At 36.0% G+C, this 20,661-nt stretch overlaps 1 protein-coding gene across 25 annotated transcripts in view; it reads left to right on the forward strand.

Moving 5' to 3' along the window:
* Positions 1–20,661, forward strand: part of Nrxn1 (neurexin 1) — a 1,032,692-nt gene that overhangs the window by 370,418 nt on the left and 641,613 nt on the right. For 17 of the 25 annotated variants that reach the window (XM_063228733.1, XM_063228805.1, XM_063228752.1 and 14 more), the window contains 2 exons: positions 11,087–11,388; positions 14,493–14,654. In XM_063228733.1, the coding sequence (XP_063084803.1) occupies positions 11,087–11,388; positions 14,493–14,654 (464 nt within the window). Of the gene's footprint in view, positions 1–11,086; positions 11,389–13,438; positions 13,484–14,492; positions 14,655–20,661 lie in introns of all 25 variants that reach the window. The other 8 variants (XM_063228704.1, XM_063228705.1, XM_063228719.1 and 5 more) reach the window with 2 other exon arrangements.

The following is a 20,661-nucleotide window of genomic DNA, read 5'->3' on the forward strand; positions in this document are numbered from 1 at the left end:
GTTTTTTTGTGGTCATGTACCACTAAACCTGTGTGGAGACCTGGACTCAGGACTCCTGGTTCAAGATTAGAAGATGAGCCACAGTAAAATACTGAAACTTGTTGACTGATACTTCCATATTTTTATTGAAATAAGCATCCCAAATTAATTCATATAAATTTATAGTAAACTGATAATTTACTATTAAGATATTTTACTTTTCTAGAAAGTGCATTCATATGGGACCATAGTATACTTTCTCTGATACCCAGGGTTCGTTGAAGATGTTTTCTGGACTAAGTTAAATAAGAAACTAGAGCAGAAAGACTGTGCTCTAAGAGTATACATTTCCATGTTTCCTTTGTTTTTTCTGAATTTGTAAAGTCCTCATGGAATTAGATGACAGTTCGTCCCGAAGCCCAAGGTGGTAAAGGTTGCCAAGGGAAGGTCAATGTAAAACCAAAATTGATCAGAAACCTTTTAAAGATATTTTAACTCTAGCATGTTGCCTGGTTTTGTCAGGAGGAAAACAATATTTGGCACATACCTGGTCTTTAGTAAATGTCTATTAAATGAATTGATGAAACAGTGGCTTGGTAAATCAGGAATGTTAGAGAGCTATAAATTTTAGAAGGGGAAGAAACACTGGTGATCACTGAGTCCAAACACTGGTGATCACTGAGTCCTGCTGAGTCTTCGCCAGGAAAGATGATGTGACACAGTGACGCCGAACATTGTGTCAACTTAAGATGTTTAGAATTTTAACTAAGAGACTCAGCAGGGAGTCAGCATCCTTACCTTGTAAATTCCCTCATCTTGTGCAAGAGGAGGGCACAAAAATTTTGTGAGTGCTATAACTGCCCTGGAATTTGGGGCAGGGGCAATGCCCTGTGTATAATAGAAAAGGAAGAAAAGAGGCTTCCTCTTACCTCCCTTTTGCTCTGGCTGCTGAAGTGCTACCCCAGTGCTCTGTCACTCTGCCTGGGAGCCAGTGATTTTGGACTGAAACTTCCACAAATGTCGAGCTAAATAAACCTTTCCTTCCTTTGTTTTGTCTGTCTGGTGTTTTGTCCAGCAGTGAGAGAAAAGGAACTAAGACAGTGGCCAATGCAGGGAGCTGATAAGTGACTGATGAAACTCATGCTCCATTTTCATGATTCTTAGCTCATTTTGTTCATGAAGGGTGAAACAAAAAACAAAATTGTCAAATTTTTGCAAGTCATCTATGTATTTCCCTGTTTAAAGGAGTGCACCATTAATAGAGACATACTTTCCTTCCTTTGTTTGCATTTGTGATATTTGTTTCTTGTACTTTATGAAACTTAACCAAAAAGTCCCCTGAATTAGATTGTTGGACACAGATATAATGGGTACTAAAAGTTTTCATAAGAGCTGATTTTTTATCAACTATTAGGCAGTCCTTAAAATGTGATGGTTACTGTAATAGTAAAAAATATGATATCCATATTTACCAATTGCCTTCCATATTCCAGGTATGGTATTTTATATGCAACAGCATATTAGTATAGAATTTTTCACTAGAGCCCCCTAAAAGAAAAATTTAAATAGATTCCATGATAAACACAATCATCCCAAACTGGCCATTTATCTCTTTCAGCAATTACTAGAAGAGAGTAAGACAGACTCTTTAGTTCTTTTTGTTAAACTCGCTGTCAAACCCAAATGTCTGACCAAGATTCAGAAGACCTTGAGTAACCTTGCCTATTTCCAGCTTCGATCTGCCCTTATTGGTTCTATGATGCCCCAGTTTCACTGTGCTCAGTGCTCACTAAAGTTTGTTTTTTTCTTTTTAATTCCTAGAGAAGTTGCATTTTGTTTCCTTTTTCTTGGATTCTGTTTAATGAGATCTTTGTACAGGTAGTTTCTTAGCATTCAGATCTCAAGTTAAGTGTTAGCTTCTAAGAGAGCTTTGTAGTTACCTAAACCAGTCACTCCACCCTAGTCATTGTCACTGTCTTGGAGCAATCTTTTTCTGCATCACTTAGGACAGTTTGATTATTGGTGATTTGATGAAAGTGGCGATCCTGAATGTCTTGTTCATCGGTGCAGGTTTAGTACCTGCAGTGGTTCCTTAAAACTGTGCACATCTAATACATAATTGTAAAATGAATAATGTCTGAATGAATATTAAGGTCTCAATGCCGAATCCAGTGTTAGGAGCTTTACATGTGTTGCCTTCTGATTCAATGCTGTTGGTTTGGTTTATTTAGTTTGAGATTGAAGACATTACACTAGTTTCCAGCATTCCTTAACTTCTTTTCACAGTGCAAAGAATGGTTTTCAACATATAAATTGGGGGCCAAGGACAGTGTTGTTGCTGAAAGGATCAGAGCCTTGGTTTATATTGACTATATTATATACCAACATACTGCTTTAAATTATTTTTAAAAATAAGATAGCACCCAATTTGAGAACTAAAGCAACAAAATAAAAAGAAAATCCCCAAGTCTAGGTCCAGCCTCCTAAGAAAAGGATGAGTAGATGGGGATACTTAAATACATTCCTTCTCATTCCAGCATAATTCCTTTCTTATAATCCTTAGTGTCTGTTTAATTACTCCATCCTGTACTTAAAATGTTGAGAAGAAAGTGCAACTTTACTTTTTAAGGATTTTTATTCTTGTTTAAAGCCTAGCAGACTTTGACATACAAGTGTGTATATTCTTGGCATTATTAATTTTAAAACACTCCAAGTTTACTTAACCATAATTGAGGAAATGGGACAGCAAGGTGCATTACTTTTTATTAAGTCAGCTCACATCTAAGTTGCATGATAGTTGTCAGTTACTGCAGTGCATGGATGAAGATATTCCTAGAAAGAATCATAAATGCAGCTGCATGAACCTCATTACGCTGACTCACTAATAGTAATTTGTTAGACTACACCAGGAGATATATAACCTTTAGATGTATCTGGAAGCGTACTATCAAGTCTCCAATTCTATGGAGGATTCTATGGTAATATTGCTGAAAGGCAAAACATGCTGAGAATAAGAAATGAGAGATTATTTCTAATAATTTAAAAGCTGGACTCTCTAGTGGACTGCACATAAAATAAATATTTGGCACATTGCTCAGAACTCTCCACTCCCCACTCTCACCCCACAGAGACTTTTTTTTTCTAATCCAAAGATGCTAAGTAATTTTAAGTGGCTATTTTCCCCTAAAAGTGTGATCACATCAAAATATTTTGTCCTTAATACTTAATGTATCAAATGTAATAGACACAAAAAATCCTTACAGTTTTTAAGAAACACTCTTAATTTTAACAAAGTAGGAATCTTCTTAACAATGAGACACTCACATTTTGTCCTAGAATTGCTTGGAGGATCTCATTACAGTAACAATTTTGGATATGTACGTTGGGGAAATGTCTCAAAAACTCCAAGCAATGCTGATGACCATGTACCCTAAACAATAATTTGAGTATCAGTTGGGAAAGGTCATATTTTTAAAGCAATTTCAATTTAACCAATGTTTTCCAATTCCCTAGTAATTTCTCTCCCAATACGTGTTTATCTTCCAAGACATAATTACTTATATATATTTAAAAAATAAAGTTCTTTAAGTCTGAACAATTTCCTACGTAGCCAAAATATTCTGATAGTCTAACATATTTTTATAGATTCAGCGTCATAGCATTCTAATTCAAAGGAAAAAAATCCATATTATAAGTTAGCCTCTTTAGAGCTTGATTAAATACATAAATTGTTCAATGTATAATACTCTAACCAAGTAGGTAATAAAATCATTTGTACTTGACATGTGTAATCTGTACTATATTACATGAGCATTGTCCATAAATATAGAGTATCTGTAAACTTTTTGCGAATATAGTTATATTCCCATAATTTATTTCTTTATTAAATAATTATTCACTGGCACCCCCAAAATTCGTAGGTTCCAAAGAGATTCTTTGTGAAATCCATTTTCACCAAATTTTGTTTTTACTCTGTGTGAATGATCTTGTCCAAGTTGAAAGGAGCTAGCATCTTGTTTTTATAGACTCAGTGTTGGGACTTGAGCACTAGGTAGACCCAGACATCATGATACTGTTCACCTGCTGCATGACAAACGCTTGTCTATTACCGTCAGTTGTGTCACATGATCTGCATACCACTCCAGGCAGGCATAGATTGGCTATTTGTTTTCTAGCACCTCTGCTTAACAAACACAGTTCGATTGCAACATAGGCTTGGAAAATGATTGTGAATAACTAGAGTTTTTAAGTATATCTTGTTATATTTTGGAAAAATATACTCAAACTTAAGCTGCTTTTAGTTTGTGGCTATGAATTAGGGATTCGTGTAATATCTGGGCACTAAATAAGAGTCAAGAGATAAATACTGTAGTTCAGTTTTCTCTCAGTTGTGTGACCTTGATTTTGTCCATTGGAGCTTCACCCTTTTAAATAAATGAAAACACTCTGCTAAATAATATCTATGCATTCCTTAGTTTTCATATTTAATGGATTCAAATATATTATGGTTTGCCTATTAAGGTAATTTCATAAACAATTGACATTTTTTTCTGGATTGACCCCCAAAATTTTACTTACTTTGAAATAAAGCCTTGAATAAGTTTTTTTAGTAAATAGTGATTTCTAGCTGTAAAACACAGTAAGTTTGCCTCAAAATTTAATAATGTTGAATGATACTGAAAATCTTTACAGAGGATTGAACTCACAACCTCATGCTTGTGGGACAGGTGTTGTGCTGCTGAGCTATATCCCTGGCCACAGTGAAAATCTTAACAGAACTATTAAATAGTGTCCATTTTAACTAATTCTATTTTTCCTTATCACAATTACTTTGTTGTTTTAATCCTAAATTACAAAGGGTTGTGCCAAATAAAATGACATTTTCTTTTAAATTTTTTTAGCAACTGGCACAAATTTAAATTTTGTTAGCCTAAGTTTATCTTTGTATAGTTTGAGACAGCCAAGCTTATTATTTAATAATGTAAATACCAAGTGTGTACCTCTGTGGAGTCAAGGACACTATAGGTAAAATATTTTTACACATTTGGCATCTAACATAGAAAAACAAGATGGTTATGATGATGCACCCCTGTTATCCCAGCACTCAGGAGGCTGAGTCATGCAGATTATTGTGAGTTCAAGGTAAACCTGGGCTACTTAGTGAGTTCACAGCCAACCCATAGTAGTACACAGCAAGACCCTGCCTTAAAAACAAGGAAAAAAAAAAAAAAAAAACAACCAAAAAAACAGTTCTTTTGCTCAAATCTTTTTTATATATTTAATTTTTCATTTAATAATTTTGTAATCTGGTTTGTGTTGAACGTAATCTTATACTCATGTATTTATAGTGAAACCTTAGAAACCTTTGTGAAAAGGTATGTATGAAAAGCAGTGTAATCAAAAGTAATAATGGGGGTCAGTTTCTTGGCATTAGAAGGCAACCTGATATTCTTCATGCATCTGAGACCAGTGGAACTTCTCCCTGCTCGTTGGCATCCTTGAGTTTAGAATTCAGTCATTTGTTTACATTTTGTTTATGTGGCGAGATTCATATTTGGAACGATACCATCATATTGATGAAATTATGCCCATGGACTGGAAATAAGGAGCTTTGTCCCAAGAATCAATTTCTATAAGAATCTGGGAAGTCATTCTACTTATTCAATATACCACCCAAGAATTAAATACTTTTTACAACATCAATTAAACGGATCACTTATCTTTAAGTCTTTTCTGAGATGAGAAATGTGTTTATATTGAATGGAGTGTTTACTCTACGGATAACTCTCTAAGAGCATGTTCATTAAGTTAGGATACATTTTCCCATACTTCACTTTGTGTGCTTTAGGTAACCCAGATGTGACACAAAATAGATTTCCTCTTCTAAGGAATATGGGTTCTGATAGCTGGAGATGCTTTCATATGTCTCCTAAGTTTTTCTTTTGAGAATTTTAAACATATTATCTATATAATTTAAAGTCTTTCATCATTTCACTTGACTTATGCTAACAGAAGCGAGCTGACCAGCACTAAAGTACAAAACCATACTTCTCCTTTTCTAAGTACTTTCATGAAGGCTACCTATGCTTACTTGGCCTTTTTAGGATCTCTGTAACATTGTTGATTTATGGATGGAGCTTCTGAAGAGTTTGCTGTGTTTTGTATTGCACTGTGGCTGGGAATTCATGTTTCCTACATGTTGTAACTGGTTCATTTGGATGATTTGGAGCCTAGACCGATAACTCAGGTTTATTCCCATCAAATGTAATTTTGAGAGTCACATCATATAGTGAGTATCGGAATTCTGATTATTTTTCAACTTTTCCTCAGGAAATTATATTACTAATAACTGTGTGTTTTCATTTAAATTAAGTAGGGATAAAAGTTGAATAGGACTCAAAGCCAATGACATTCTCTTCACTTCTTTTTCATCTTTAGGACAAGAAACAAATAATATACAATATTAGATAAATGCTCCAACATTTTAAATGGCTGATTTTACATTTTCTCTAATTGTGAACATAATCTTTGGATAATTTGTAAAAAAGTAAATGCACTTCGAGCCCGTAATGCTATATGATACAAATCAGACACAGAATGGTAACTATCTTACAATTTCTTTTGTTTGTAAAACTCAAAGTATAATTTAAAGAGCAAAATAAAATAAACTGATAAAAAACGTGGATATCAGTCCTGTGAAGTTTGAGACAGGGGTCTAAGAATATGAGAAGACAAGAGGGATGGAAAAGGAGGGCAAATTAAAACAGGATCAAGATACGATATGCATGTGCACCATTATTCCATGAAAAATATATTTATTATGTGTCACAAGTATGTAATTTGTTGGGTGTTTCTCTCTCTCTCTCTCTCTCTCTCTCTCTCTCTCTCTCTCTCTCTCTGTGTGTGTGTGTGTGTGTGTTTGAAATCCCATTTCACAATTTAATTCAGGCTGATCTTGAACTCGCTATGTAATCCTGGCTTGCACTGAACTCATAGAGATCTTCCTGCCTCTTAAGTGCTAGGATTACAGACTTGTACCACCACACCTGGTTATAATGTTTCTATTTCCTTGAGTCCTTCCCACTAGACCTCCATCACTGTCTCTACCAGTAGTCTCCATGATCTCAATTTATAACACAAAGATCAGTTTTAATTTTATTTTTTTATAAATAAAATCTGAATTATATTATCTTTTGTATCTTGCATTTTGGATTCACTATTAATACTGTTCAGTTGGTACATATTTTTGCATGTAGTTGTAAATCATATATTCTCATTATTAATATTTTGTATGACTTTACACTAATATATTAATGTGTCCTGCCATTAACTTAATATTTCTGCAGTGGTTGGTTTGAAATTTTAATGAAGAGTTACACTATAAATTTTCTGGTGTATTATTTTGATGATCTTTATCTACATTTTTTGTTGTATGTATACTTTTGAATGGGACCGCTAAATCATAGGGTAAGGGTGTATATGCTTTAAAAGACAGTGCCAAACAACTTCTCAAAATAGTTCCTACTAACATTTTGTGAGTTCCCGTTGCTCCCAATACTTTGATTATATCTGTGTCTTTTTCAGAAATTTCGTTCACTAGTTTTAGTTTGGATTTCTCTGAAGACTAATGAAGTCAAACATTGTTTCACATGAATATTCTTTTATTGTGGGATGTCTATTCAAGTATTTTGTCTGCTTTTCTTATTAGTCTAGTTTTTAGTGTCAGGAGGCTGAATTGTAGTCCTGTTCTTGTTACTGGCGTGTTTTATGTATTTGACAATCATATAAACTTTAGGGGCTTCACTTTCTAGTGAAAAGTGAAGGGTGGAGCTACAGGAAGTTCTCTAAAGCTTGTTCAGCTACCTCTACTGAGTTTTAAAGAGTCTATTAAATAATAAAAAATATCATGTTTAGAACAATAAATCGTACCTTAGATATGCATGGGTGCGTACAGGGACCAAAATCCACTTAATCACCTGTCCAGAAGTCATCAGAACAATGAACATTCAGAAATGAATGAAAATTTGGAGAATATTATTTTTATTAATTATGCTGTTTTCTAAGGACTGAGACCCAAGTTCTTTATAATAAATGAAACTTCCATAAGATTTCGTGGAGCAAAAGGGAGCTGATTATAGTTGGTCTGATTTTATCTCAGGATTCTCATCAGTAGTGACAGTACAAGCAACAACTTTGCCAGAGTTTTAAATTTTTTCATCTTTTTAAAAATTTGCTTGCATTTATGGTTGTTAAAATTGTACAGGAATATAATTTTTATACTTGCCTTTCTCTGAGTACCAGTAGAATCAAGTATCTTTTCAGTTATTATTTTTTCTGTGACATTACTATATATTTTTGGCTTATTCATTGTTTTTATATTGATTTATTGTTTTGTATTGATTTATTATTTATTAACAAAAGGAATCTGAATTGTCTCCCTTTGTTGATTAAACTAAAATGAAAATATTTTCTCTGAATTTTAACTTCTTTATTTATGGTATGATTAATGAACAGATTTTTTTCTGTTAATATAGGTAATTTTATAGTTTTTTATGACACTTGTTTAACTTTTCCCACACTTTGTTTTATAATTTCTTGCTTGAAAAATTTGTACAGACTTACTTTTCTAAATTGTCTTCGTCCAAGTAGAATATTTTTGTCAGTATAATTATGTAAAGATCCATTCTCACATGGATTTTTGTTCATTTAGGTGGCAGTTCTCCAAGCAACTTTTTAGTGACTCCCTGGCCTTTGCTCACTTACCTATAATGCCTATACACACTGTTTCAATATATATTCAGGGATATTTGTAGTTAGATGATATGTATTATCCTCTTATCTATTGTAATTCAGTCTTTAATTACCATTATTTTTGGTTAAATATCCATCTATGTATTCAAATTGTTTCATCGTCTTTCTCGGTCACATCTTTTTATTTAAAGCTCTTTCTTTACCCTTCAGAAACTGTAGAACAAACATTTCATATTCATTTTAAAAAGTCATTAGTTTTGAAATTTTATTAAATCTATAGATACACAAAAATCTTATATGTGTTAGAAACATTGATTATACCTTATATATAAAACTCTGCAATCTTTCTTAATATTTACCAAGCCAAATAAATTCTGTAGATAATTTTAGCCTTTGAATTTGATAATATGCTGTTATCCATACTTGATGATATGCTGTTATTTTCATCTGAAATTTCAAATATGGTATTAAATAGAAATGTGATAGTGAGAATCCTTTGGTATTTCAGATTTTAAAGGTAATTACCTAGATTTCACAATTAAGTATTGCCACATTACATGAGGAGAGAGACGCCTCCCTTTCACCAATCTACCTAGATGCTCACGGTGACATCATTTCATTTCATGCTCAGACCAATGTTAAAAGATTGATGTCATTAACCATTTTCAGAAACTGATATTTTGAAAGATGCATATTTGCCCCTGGTGTCAGTAAGTAGCCAGCTTTTAATCTTGGCAAATTCTGGCTCTCACTGGCCCCTTGTTTACCAGTAACAGTAAACATCTTGGTGCCCTCTACTGCAGTACTTGCCATTTCAAACCAAACAGGAAACAGATACCTGTACTGGGGACATGCTCACACAGCAACAGTTCTGACAGATCTACTCTGCTTTCTAAAACCAGGATGGTAATTAACGTAGGAGAGGTACTCATCCCACATTCTGCATGTATGAATGGTGGAGACCCAATGGTAGAACTGGGTTTTCTTTGTGACTCTTCCTCACAATGTGATTGATTTAGCCTGACTACTTTTTTTGGCCTGGGCTTTGCTAATTATTTCCTAGTACTCTGTCACTATTCTAAAGGGGCTCAGTCCCTCTTGAAAGCCCATAGGTGCACACTATCTTAGTGCCACGGCTTGCTTATCTGTAGTCTCTGATGGCAGTTTTCACCTCCAGAAAATCAGGTCATCGGGCATGGTGGAAGTGAAATCTTGATTTGAGCTATGATTCTAGGTCATGAGCTAAATTATCAAATGATGACAATTCCAAAGTAAAAACCTATTGCCTTGGAAAGGATGACATGACTGCTTGTATAGGAAACCCCCAGCAATCTTAATAGTGATAATATATTACCAGCGGAACCGTTTAAGTTTCCTTTGTACTAGTTATAATTCTGTGAATATTCACATTCTGATTCCTAATCGTCCTGTTTTGTTTTTTTACTATTACTGCCTGTCAAAGGAGCTTTTGGCTTACAGTTTCTTTTGGTTAAACTCATTTGGTCAGTGGGAAAAGATGGCTCTTTTTAAACAGCCACACTGTTCGATCAGCCTAGCATCTGGAGGGGTCCACATTGTTACTCCTAAATATAGTCAAGACAGAGATTTGTAGAAAATATTGAGACTTCATTTGCATTCTATCCCCATGATGATGTGCTGGAATTCTTATCAGTCTCTAAAAGCCAGCCCTACCATCTGCTTGGCAAGATCAGGGAATGAATTAACAATCCAGCTGACTACATTGGACTTTCTATCACTGCTTGCTTTATACCAGAAGGGAAAAAATGCACGCACTCTGCAGGAGATCTTCTTACTCCCACGTCGCATTCATTTTTTTTTTTTTTTAATCTTTCCTTTTCCCTTACCAAATAATTTGCTATGTTCTTTCAGGGATAAAAATATTTGGTTTTTCATTGAGAAAGATCTTTGAATATAAATGTCTTGATGAAAATTGAAATAATTGCTCAGTTGGATACAAAGAATGTCGCAGATATGTTAGAATCCATTGTTGTTAGCTGCTGGAACCATCCAATATGCATTTATGGTATCTGATTCATGCCCTGGAGATATCACAGAGCTCCTTTCTCTGAGCAGAGCTCTTACAGTGATACTTAAAAATTAATTGAATTTTCAAGAATGTCAGTTTTAGCTACAGTAGTTGATGGTCCAATAGCTGTGAGGTTTATTAAAAATACTGTCACATACAGCATTCTGTGATTCTAACAGGGCTGTTATCATGACTATTTATTGGACGGAGTTCATTTGGGGGCTGAATTAGTTATTATTTTGTTAAGATCTGCTGATTTGCATGGTATATTTCTTTTCTTATAGCATGTGTATTTCTGTTTTTCTCTAGGAAAAGAAGAATATATAGCCACTTTCAAGGGATCTGAATACTTCTGCTACGACTTGTCTCAAAACCCTATTCAAAGCAGCAGCGATGAAATAACTCTGTCCTTTAAAACCCTTCAGAGGAATGGACTGATGCTTCACACTGGAAAATCAGCTGATTATGTCAATCTTGCCCTGAAAAATGGAGCTGTCTCTCTGGTCATTAATTTGGGATCAGGGGCCTTTGAAGCGCTAGTGGAGCCCGTGAATGGAAAGTTTAATGATAATGCCTGGCATGATGTGAAAGTCACCAGGAATCTGCGTCAGGTAACAGCGCAGTGGATAAGAAAGTAACTGGCTTTGTTTCTTGCGGCAGCTGTGTGTGTGGTTCTTGAAACCCTGAAAATGAGATACAGGGCTCCTCAGAGTTTCGTGCAAATTAAGCTTTTTCTTCTGAGAAATCTTCCTGCCATACTTGAGCAGGGGCATATCTAGAAAGTTCTGGGGGCCCAAGAGCTATTTTGATACAGTGACATATCAGTATCCCAGAGGGCTGCAAGGATATCCCTGCGACCTGCCCTTCCTATGATGTGTGTGATTTTGTTCTGTTTTTGGTTTTTTTGTTTGTTTGTTTGATTTTAAATATGAGTTTTCATAGTGATCATTTGGAAGCATGCACATTGGGTTCATTAAATCACAGTTCCTTTTTTGTAATCAAAAAACTGTGTTTGTAGTTGGGGATTGGATCAATCCCTACTTCCTCCTCATTCCCAACTCTGTAATGGGGACAAGAAAGGTCCCTGAGGAAACAGAATGATTTGGGGGTCTAAAGAAAATATGAGGCTGTTTTTCATTTTAGCTCAGGCATCTTAAGTTAAACTCCAAATGACTCTGGAAAGGCCAGTTCATCTTCTGGGTGCCCATTTCTATTTGATTGTGTATTTATAAAATTAACAAAAGGCTATATAATAGGAAAACATAAATTTGTTACCAATTTCTGCATCTGCATATACTGTATGTTTTTGAAAGAGACATATTAATACAGTATAGATTCAGATAAAAGTAAATAGATTGTCCTTATCTATTTCATCATTATAAGTCTGGTTATTATTTGAACTTTTGTGATATTACAGTATCTTTTTGTTAAGTGTTGACAGTGACTAATACTTTCGCAGTACATACTGATCTCAAACTAATATCCCTAACATATTTGTTGTTTCTCTGAACAGTTGCAGAATGACCGGATTGTCTCTGGTTTTCATTTACTAAAACAGCCCTCCTTTCTGAGCTGTTAACTGTCTAACCTTTTCTTTCCTGCTTCTGAAAAGCTTAAGCTATCTAAAGTAGAGAAGCTAAAAGGAGCCTTGGGAGAGGAGCTTTAGTCTAGTTAAGGCAGGCAAGTGAAATGGAAAGAGTGTTGAGAGCCCCCAAAACCAGTGAGATACCTTGTTGACCTGGGGGGACCCTGCATGCTTCCCGCCTGGCTGGGAGCTGGCTGCCGCCATCAGTAATAGCAGTAGACATCGGTTTCCTGTAAGTCTGTCTCTTTGGTTTTCATTTTTCATTTTTTTCTCCCAGATACTCACCAAGAGATGCGAGGCTCATTTGAGAGACGCGCAGAAGGAAGGGTGGGTCATGAGGAGCCTACTTTCTAGATTTGCCTTTGCTCAGGTTCTAAACCAGACTGTGATTGGTAGAGCCAAGGAAACAGCGGTCATACAGCCGGGTGCATGTGTGTGGCAGGACAGATTAAAAACCAATCCATTCTACGCATTCTGTGTGTCAGGATCTTTGCTTTGTTTCATTGCAGTAAACTGTGACCCTAAAGTCCATCAATATGACCGAAAGAAGTTTTGGAGTTGAGGAGGAGTCCTTGTATGCTGTAAAATTGAGTACTAGGGAAATGCCAACCAATTCATACCAATTTGCTGGGCTGGGGTGGGCCCGGGCGGGGGAGGGGTGATTACGGGCCTAGGGCAGCAGAGGTCAGCAGATAAGCTTTAGGCCTTCGAATCCCTTTCAGATTTTTACAGCACCTCTCAGATGTACAGCACCTCTCAGGAGGACAAAGGGAACATTGCCATGTGTCTGTTTCTGTTCAATAACAAGATGTGAACAAAAATGGCAGGAAGAAAATATTACCTCTGTGGGAGGCCTATTTGTTAGTCTGCTTTTTTCTTGTAAAATTTTTTTGCCCTTTTTCTATGTTACTAACATGCTTAATAACTAACATGTCATTCATGGAATGTTTCATTCTACTAACCGTTACCTGAATCAAAAAATGTACTAACATGGTAGAGACCATCATATTTTTTAAGTAACGATCGTTATTCTGTTCACAGTTTTTAATTTCCTTTCTCCCCCCTTCTCCACAAAGCACTCAGGCATTGGACACGCTATGGTAAACAAACTACATTGTTCGGTAGATATCATTCTAATTGTTTCTTATTTTGGGTTTGCCGTGTGTTTTCTTTCTTTCTTTTAACTGTAGACATCATTAACAAAAGAGGAACTGCGGTTGGTACTCTTCTGCTTACTTTGACCTCCTTCTTTTCATCTGTTGTTGACTTTCTTATTTTTTACCTGTTCCTGTCAACTTCTGTTTTCCAACTCACCTGTAGGGGCATCGTTAACGTTTCGAACGTTTTGCATCCAGCTGTGGTTAACACGGGAAAAGACAAATGGTGGCTGGCCGGAGTGACCGCAGGCTCAGCCAGTCTCTAACCATTCATGGTGCATGGCATGGAACTTGATTTGGGAATGCTGGAGATGCCACACCCACTCATCTTTCCGTCATCACAAAGCAATTACTTTCTTTTCCTTTGTTTCTCCCTGTTTTCTTTCCTTTCTTTTCTGGACCGTACTGTCCCTGCATGTGCACATCGCGTGGTCCGCTTCTACTGATTGTTTTGCTCTCCCCTCCTTTGGCATGACTCAGGCACTTGCATGCTGAACAGTTGCTGCTCAATAGTGCCAAGAGTGACGTTGCTGGAAATAGCTTGCGCCTTTTATGTTACCAAGGTGCACGTTGTGATTAGTTAATAACAGACGACTAAACTTTACTAATATGTACACCAGCAAAACTAACCTAGGAAGCATTTTACTAACACCATTTTTGTGTCTGCTAAATAACTTTTAAGTTGCAGTAGGGATGATGCTGACACTAGCTCAATAATCAGCTTTCTAACTAGTTTAGATCTCTTAGGGCTAGTTGGATAGAATCCAAGAATAAACCTCAAACAGACATGAAAATGGGGTCCATCATAGGTCTAAAACTAAAAACCAAAAAAGCAGAAAAAAAAAAGCAAAAAAGCAAAACCAAAAAAATAAAAAATAAATAAAACAAAACAAAACACAAAACAGGCATATCCCAGGATTACAGCATGTAGGTCTGAGTATAGCGTGTCCTTTCCCTGTGCTTTGTTATCTAGGTGACAATATCAGTGGATGGGATTCTTACCACAACGGGCTACACACAAGAAGATTATACCATGCTGGGCTCTGATGACTTTTTCTATGTTGGAGGCAGTCCCAGCACAGCAGACCTTCCAGGGTCCCCAGTCAGTAACAACTTCATGGGCTGTCTCAAAGAGGTAAATATCTCTGTCACCAGAATCACTCTTAATTCATGATCTCATTTCAGATCCAGGCAGAAAGCATCGTTGATGAAGACTTGATGTACCTGGAGTCAAACGGCACAAGCTTAAATTTTATGTTTTACTGTTATTTGCGTAGGATTGGGGAACAGTGTCTGAGTCATAGAACATTACGAAGGAATTAAGTTCCTCTTCTTTACTAGTTTGATATTTGGGTGGACATTTGTGTACTAGCTATAAAACAAAGTCAAACGAAAGGTGATGTTGGGCCTAATGTTACACTAAATGGCTTAACTGCTCATGTCTAGCTAAAGGCATTGGGTATCACATATACAGTAATGATTATATTGAAAGCTAAGAGAAAGAAGGAAGAAAGAAATTGGTCTACAAGATAAAGACTACATGAAGCAAAATTGAAATGATTCTGGAGAATGAAATAAATTTGTTGCTGTATTTTAAACACATTCTGAAGGAAATAATACTGTGTCATTTGTGATCTGGTAAGTTTACCTGACGTTTATCCAGGAAAGACAAGAAGATAGGTGATAATAATTTCGTTCTTCATTGTCAGCAATGGTTTTCTGGTGTAACTTTTTGTACGGCCGGAATTTGTAGGAGTATGGGGAGAGAAAGATCGTTCAATTTTTATGAGTGTTTTTCATCAAAGCATCCTTTTCTTCCAATTAGGCATGATGTGGTGTCTACTGTATGGCTGCAGCAGAATCATGTAGGCATCAAAATTGTAAAATTGAAAACTTTGGATTTATTACTTAGCTATATATATTGTTGCTAAGCAGTAGCATAGTTTGGTTTATTCTAAAGAAACATTTTAATCATATAATCTCAATTCATTTAAGTATTAGTGTAAAACAATCACTGGTCAATGTGTCATTGCCCTACTATGGGAGAATATACAGAACTGTTTGAGAGGGTTTTAAAAGTCCTGTAGTTATTACAAATACGAGGACATACACTTTTGAAAGCTTGACTCTGTCCATAATTTGGTGTGCAGGTGCTTGATTGTCCTGAGAGAATAAGTTTTAACAGTTGTGGAATATGACATGGGCCTATATTAAGCTCCATATGTGAAAACAAACTACTAAAAATAATTATTTTGATAAAGACAGTGCTAGCACTTAAAGAGTTTTTACCTTGTGCTTAGTGCTGTCTTAAAGTTTTTTTCAGGGATCCTCACAAAATGACTAGTAATTTTATTATCTACATTTTTGAGAGAAATTAAAGTTCTCAGGAGGTAAGTTATTGGAGAAAGTACAAAGCTGCTAAGTGATAAAAGTTAACATTCAGTCACCAAAGTGTAATTTCAGGGTTGTTATTGCTCTTAACTACCACTAATATATAATTAATATATAACTACCACTAACTGCCACTAATGTATAGTTAATATGAGATGTGCCAACAGAAATGTTAGGGTCATTACTAGTACAGGAGATTGTACAAACCGTCTAGTTCATTATAAACAAGGTTTAGAAGCATACAATAGACTGTGAGAAGTGCAGTAGTGAGTTTCATGTCAGTTGCACCCACCTGAGTTCCAAAGAGGGTCAAGCGAGTGAGAGTTCCAGTAGGAAAGGAAGGAAGATACGTAAGAGAGTCAGAATGTGAGTCATGAGGAATGACAGTGATTTGGAGAAGAGGTAGGAAGAAGCATTGTAAAAACATAGTAAGATTATACAGGATGATTCCAAAAACACTTTTCAGCTGAAAAAAAAATTAGAGCCACATCCAAACCATTCACACTGTATCCTTGTTCCCATGGTGACCCTAGGTAACCTTCTGTTGGCCTCATGCCCTGCTTTAATTCTGTAAAAAGTTACACCTGCTGTGGATTACAGAAAAGAACAGGAATCCAAGAATCTCTAGCATAGGCAAAGATTTAGCTAATGAACTTTTTATGGCATCCTATGGAAAAAAATGAGGATTTCTATGATCCCTGAGCTTAACTGAGACACATGGTTTTTGGCAGATCTCCATGAATGAGGCATATTTTTGCGTGTGTGAGGCTGAAGTTGACAGCTTCAAATTAAGCCATGCTTCCATTTAACATTTTCAATGTTTAAGTGTTTATGAGTTGATATAAACCAGTATGCAGCTTTTATATTAGCATTTCAACCACAAAAACTACACTGGCAAGGACATGAGCTCAGTAGTCATCTCAGTGGCTTTGAGTCGGCAGCTGTGGATGCATGCTGGTTTCTGTAGGTTCCCAGTATGGATCACTCCCTTTTTCCAGCAAGTGCTCCCCACTTCTATCCCTTCCACAGCCTGGACTACGTGTTTTGGACAAATACTTCCAGGGTTTTCTTGATTTGCACAGTGTTTTCCACTCAATTTCATTCTGACACCATAGAGCATAGGATACAGGCACAATCAGCCCACAATTTCAAATCAACCCCAGTGGATTGTGTTTTTGCTAATTTGAGTTTCATCCACATCAGTACTTATTAGAATGCTTTCGTTTTCCTGAAGCTGAAATGAAATAGGGACAAAGTATCATGGGTTTGTAGTTAAACCACCTAATTTCAGATAGCTTGGCTGTTTTTGTTTTGTTTTGGGAATAGGACTCATGACCTCCTTCTTGCCAGGCAGGCCGTGAACCTCTGAGCTATATCTGGTCCTTAGCTCCGCTTTGTAGAGTTACTGAAAACATAAAATGTCACCAGTGTTCATTCTCATAGAATCCCCCTCAGTTGTAAGCCTTTCCTGTGAGTTTTCCTTTGCCCTGGTATAGACTGCTCCACCTGCACATCAGCCCTTAACTAGAGTTCCCTTGATGGGCTCATATATATATTTTTTTCATTCTAGCATGCAATCTCCCTTAGACTTACCAGTCCAAGGGTTTTAAAAGTCAAGTTATAAAGGAAATTTTGCAGAATTGGAATAAGAAGAGCCTTAAAAATCATTCTCTAAGCCCAATTGCCTTATTTTAGAAGTATAGAAACAAACCTGGAAGAATTAATTTAATAAGAGCAATGAAGGGTAAAGCAGGATTAGAAAGTAGAATCAGTCAGATGAAATTCAGTATTTGACTGGCTGACTCTTACTGTAAACACCGGCACTCAAGATATAAAAATAGAGACAACCTACCAGTCTTATTAATTAACATCTTCATTCTTAAAGATTAAAATGAAAAAGGAAATTGCTCAATGTTTTAAAACATCCTGTAACCTAATTTTCATTGGAAGCACTGTAGATCTGCAATTCCATGCCTTTCGATGTGAAATGATCCTTGATTCAAACTCTGAGCGACAGATCCTCACAAAGGAAGTTACTTTTTTAAATATCATTATTAATTTTTAAAATTTAATTTAAAATAATTTGATAAAAACCTAACCTGAACACCATGTAATAGTTTGTTTAAAAAGAAAAGAACCTTGAGTGTCCAAGAACTTCAAAATAGAGGAATAAACATAGTTTTTAAAAATATTTATATTTTTATTACCAGTAATATTTTTATTGGAGAAATGTTTGAGCTTGCTGAAGATAACCTCCACAGATATAACGTTAAGGAGCAAAGTTAAAGGAAATATTATAAATAAGGAGTTGGGGGCTGGGGATTTAGCTCAGTGGCATAAGCGCCTGCCTTGCAAGTCTGTGGTCATGGAGTTTCAGTAACTGTTACAGTAGGAGAGGAAGTTACAGAACTTTGCAAATGGAGCGGTCATGGTGTCTGACTTAGAAGCTTGGTGTCCATTTGCGGCCACCACAGTTGTTTACCTTACACCACCTGAAAATCACTTTCCTGTATCAAAGTTTCATGGATACTTACTGAAGTACAAGAAAGATGTATTTCGTATTTCAAAGGCAGAGGAAAAGCTTACTACTGTTTGCTTTTATTCCACTGTTTTGACCATGACATCTTTTGTGGTAAAATTAGCAAGCTTGACATTTCTCATTGAACTTCTCTCAGAATCTACTTCTGAGGCACTTATTAGTTTCTTTGTGCTTCAAGTGCTTTGAAACACCCATTTCCCTCCTGTACCCTGAATATTATTTAACATAGTTTGTTAGTGAGAAAATGAAACTGAAGAGGTGGAAAAGGAGTGCGTATTCGGTGAAATACCTTAGGATTCGTTATTGGAGGTTGGTCCTTAGCCATAAGAACCTGCTGGAAATTTGATAATTAGTTGAATGGAGACATAGTCTGTGAGGTGATTTAAAATGCAGCTTCTAAAAATTTTTGCTCATAACGAACCTAAGGAAGGATTGATTCTAAAAGGGAAAAAGATCAGGGAAATGCTAAAGGGAATTAAATCCCCACTGAAAATTTTACCAAGCTAATTAGGTCCAACTCAAACTTTAATTACACTTTAGAGACTTTTATAACTAAAAATCTGTAAGATTGGTGAAGTGGGAAGTTAAGATATCCAATCTTATGCAGCTGGTAAGAAATGACGGATCCCAAACATAATCAGGAAGCTTCTCTCCTGCCACATGCAGGGGCCACACTGTAATTCTCACAGTGCACCGGTGTCAAAACTGGGAGAAGATGACTTCCTCCAAGCAAATGACCATACCCTTTATCTTTGTCTTTTGAACAACAGAGAACTTTATGGAGTGGCCAAGGATCGTCATTTTTCCTTTGTGATAAACCGTGTTCCCCACATTTGGGCCTTTAGGTACCCTTTTGTGCTTATTTCTTTCTGTGTTCAGAGAGAAAAAGACTACCTGCCATTTACATAGGAGAACAAAATTGTATGGCAGAATTTGTATTTCGGGTTACCTTTCAGTGTGCAGGAAAAGGCTTCTGTGAAACAGTGCAGAAGTCGAAGATGTTTGTGTTATCTGTGCACAGGGAGAAGCAAGGGCTTCATGAGTGAGACTGCAATGTCCCTGTGGGTGCAAGGTTAAAATAATTTCTTTTCAGGTTTATTGTTTCCTCTAGGTTTCTTGTTGAGTTTTCTGCCTTACTGCATTTCTTTTCTTACTCTGTTATCATGATCTATATATTGTTTTAAAAGTTGCAATTAATTTACTTTTACCTTCTCACATGCTTCAGTTACTTGTGTGTGTGTGTGTGTGTGTGTGTGTGATACTGGGAATCAAACTCAGGACCTTGTGCTTACCAGGCAGGTGCTGTGCCACTGAGCTGTATCCCTGGCCTTCATTTACTCTTTCAGAAAAAGAAATGCTTTGCTTCCCCGCTCCATTTTTTTCCTGAACATTCCCCGTAGAAATCCATATATTTTTGCTTACCATTTTATTACATCACTACAATAATAATGTCTTGATTTTTTTTTTTTTTTTTTTGTGGTAGTACTGTCTTCAATTGAATCACTTAAATGAAACACTTTAAAATAGCTTTGGGTAAGGCTCACAAGATGCCTAGCCTGTGAGAAAATACAAAGTAACATAATAAGTTCCCTTTAACACGGGACAAGTACATTGGCCTGGCTGATACACAGCAGAATCAATTTTTGATCAACTGACTGACATTGTGGCTATAAGCTACTTTCTATATTAAAAGTTTTTGTGCTAGATCACATATTCATTATAAGTCATTTTGTTGTTACAGCTGGAATGAGCCAATTCACAGAATAGCCATCTTCTTATAATAACCATAGTATATATTTAGCCTCAGTCCCCTGGCTACATTGTTCGGTGCTGGGGATGAATAACAATTCTTTGCTACTCTGAACTGCTGCTCTGGAGTCAGGATCTTTGTTTACTGACTCAGATTCTGGTATAGACAGCTAGAGAGGACAAATGAGCTAACACTGTTTTCACAGAACTTCAGGTCTATAAAGAAAACAAATTTTTTTTCTGTCCAATTTAAAACAGAAGATCGCTCATATTTTTTGTTTTGTTTTCTGCTTTTAAACTTTAGTATGATGTTTACAATGAAATTTGTGGGAGTGTCAAAGAATTGGACAAATTTTAAAGTGCCATTGACTTGATTTATCCTAGACCAACCCAAGCTTTTTTCCCAGATCTTAGACATAGTGAAATGTATTTTTACTCTTCTGTTATAACAGAGTTTCAACAC

This window comes from Cavia porcellus, unplaced genomic scaffold, assembly GCF_034190915.1.
Source record: "Cavia porcellus strain 051 isolate PalLab524CR breed Dunkin Hartley unplaced genomic scaffold, mCavPor4.1 scaffold_1, whole genome shotgun sequence".
Lineage (NCBI taxonomy): Eukaryota > Metazoa > Chordata > Mammalia > Rodentia > Caviidae > Cavia > Cavia porcellus.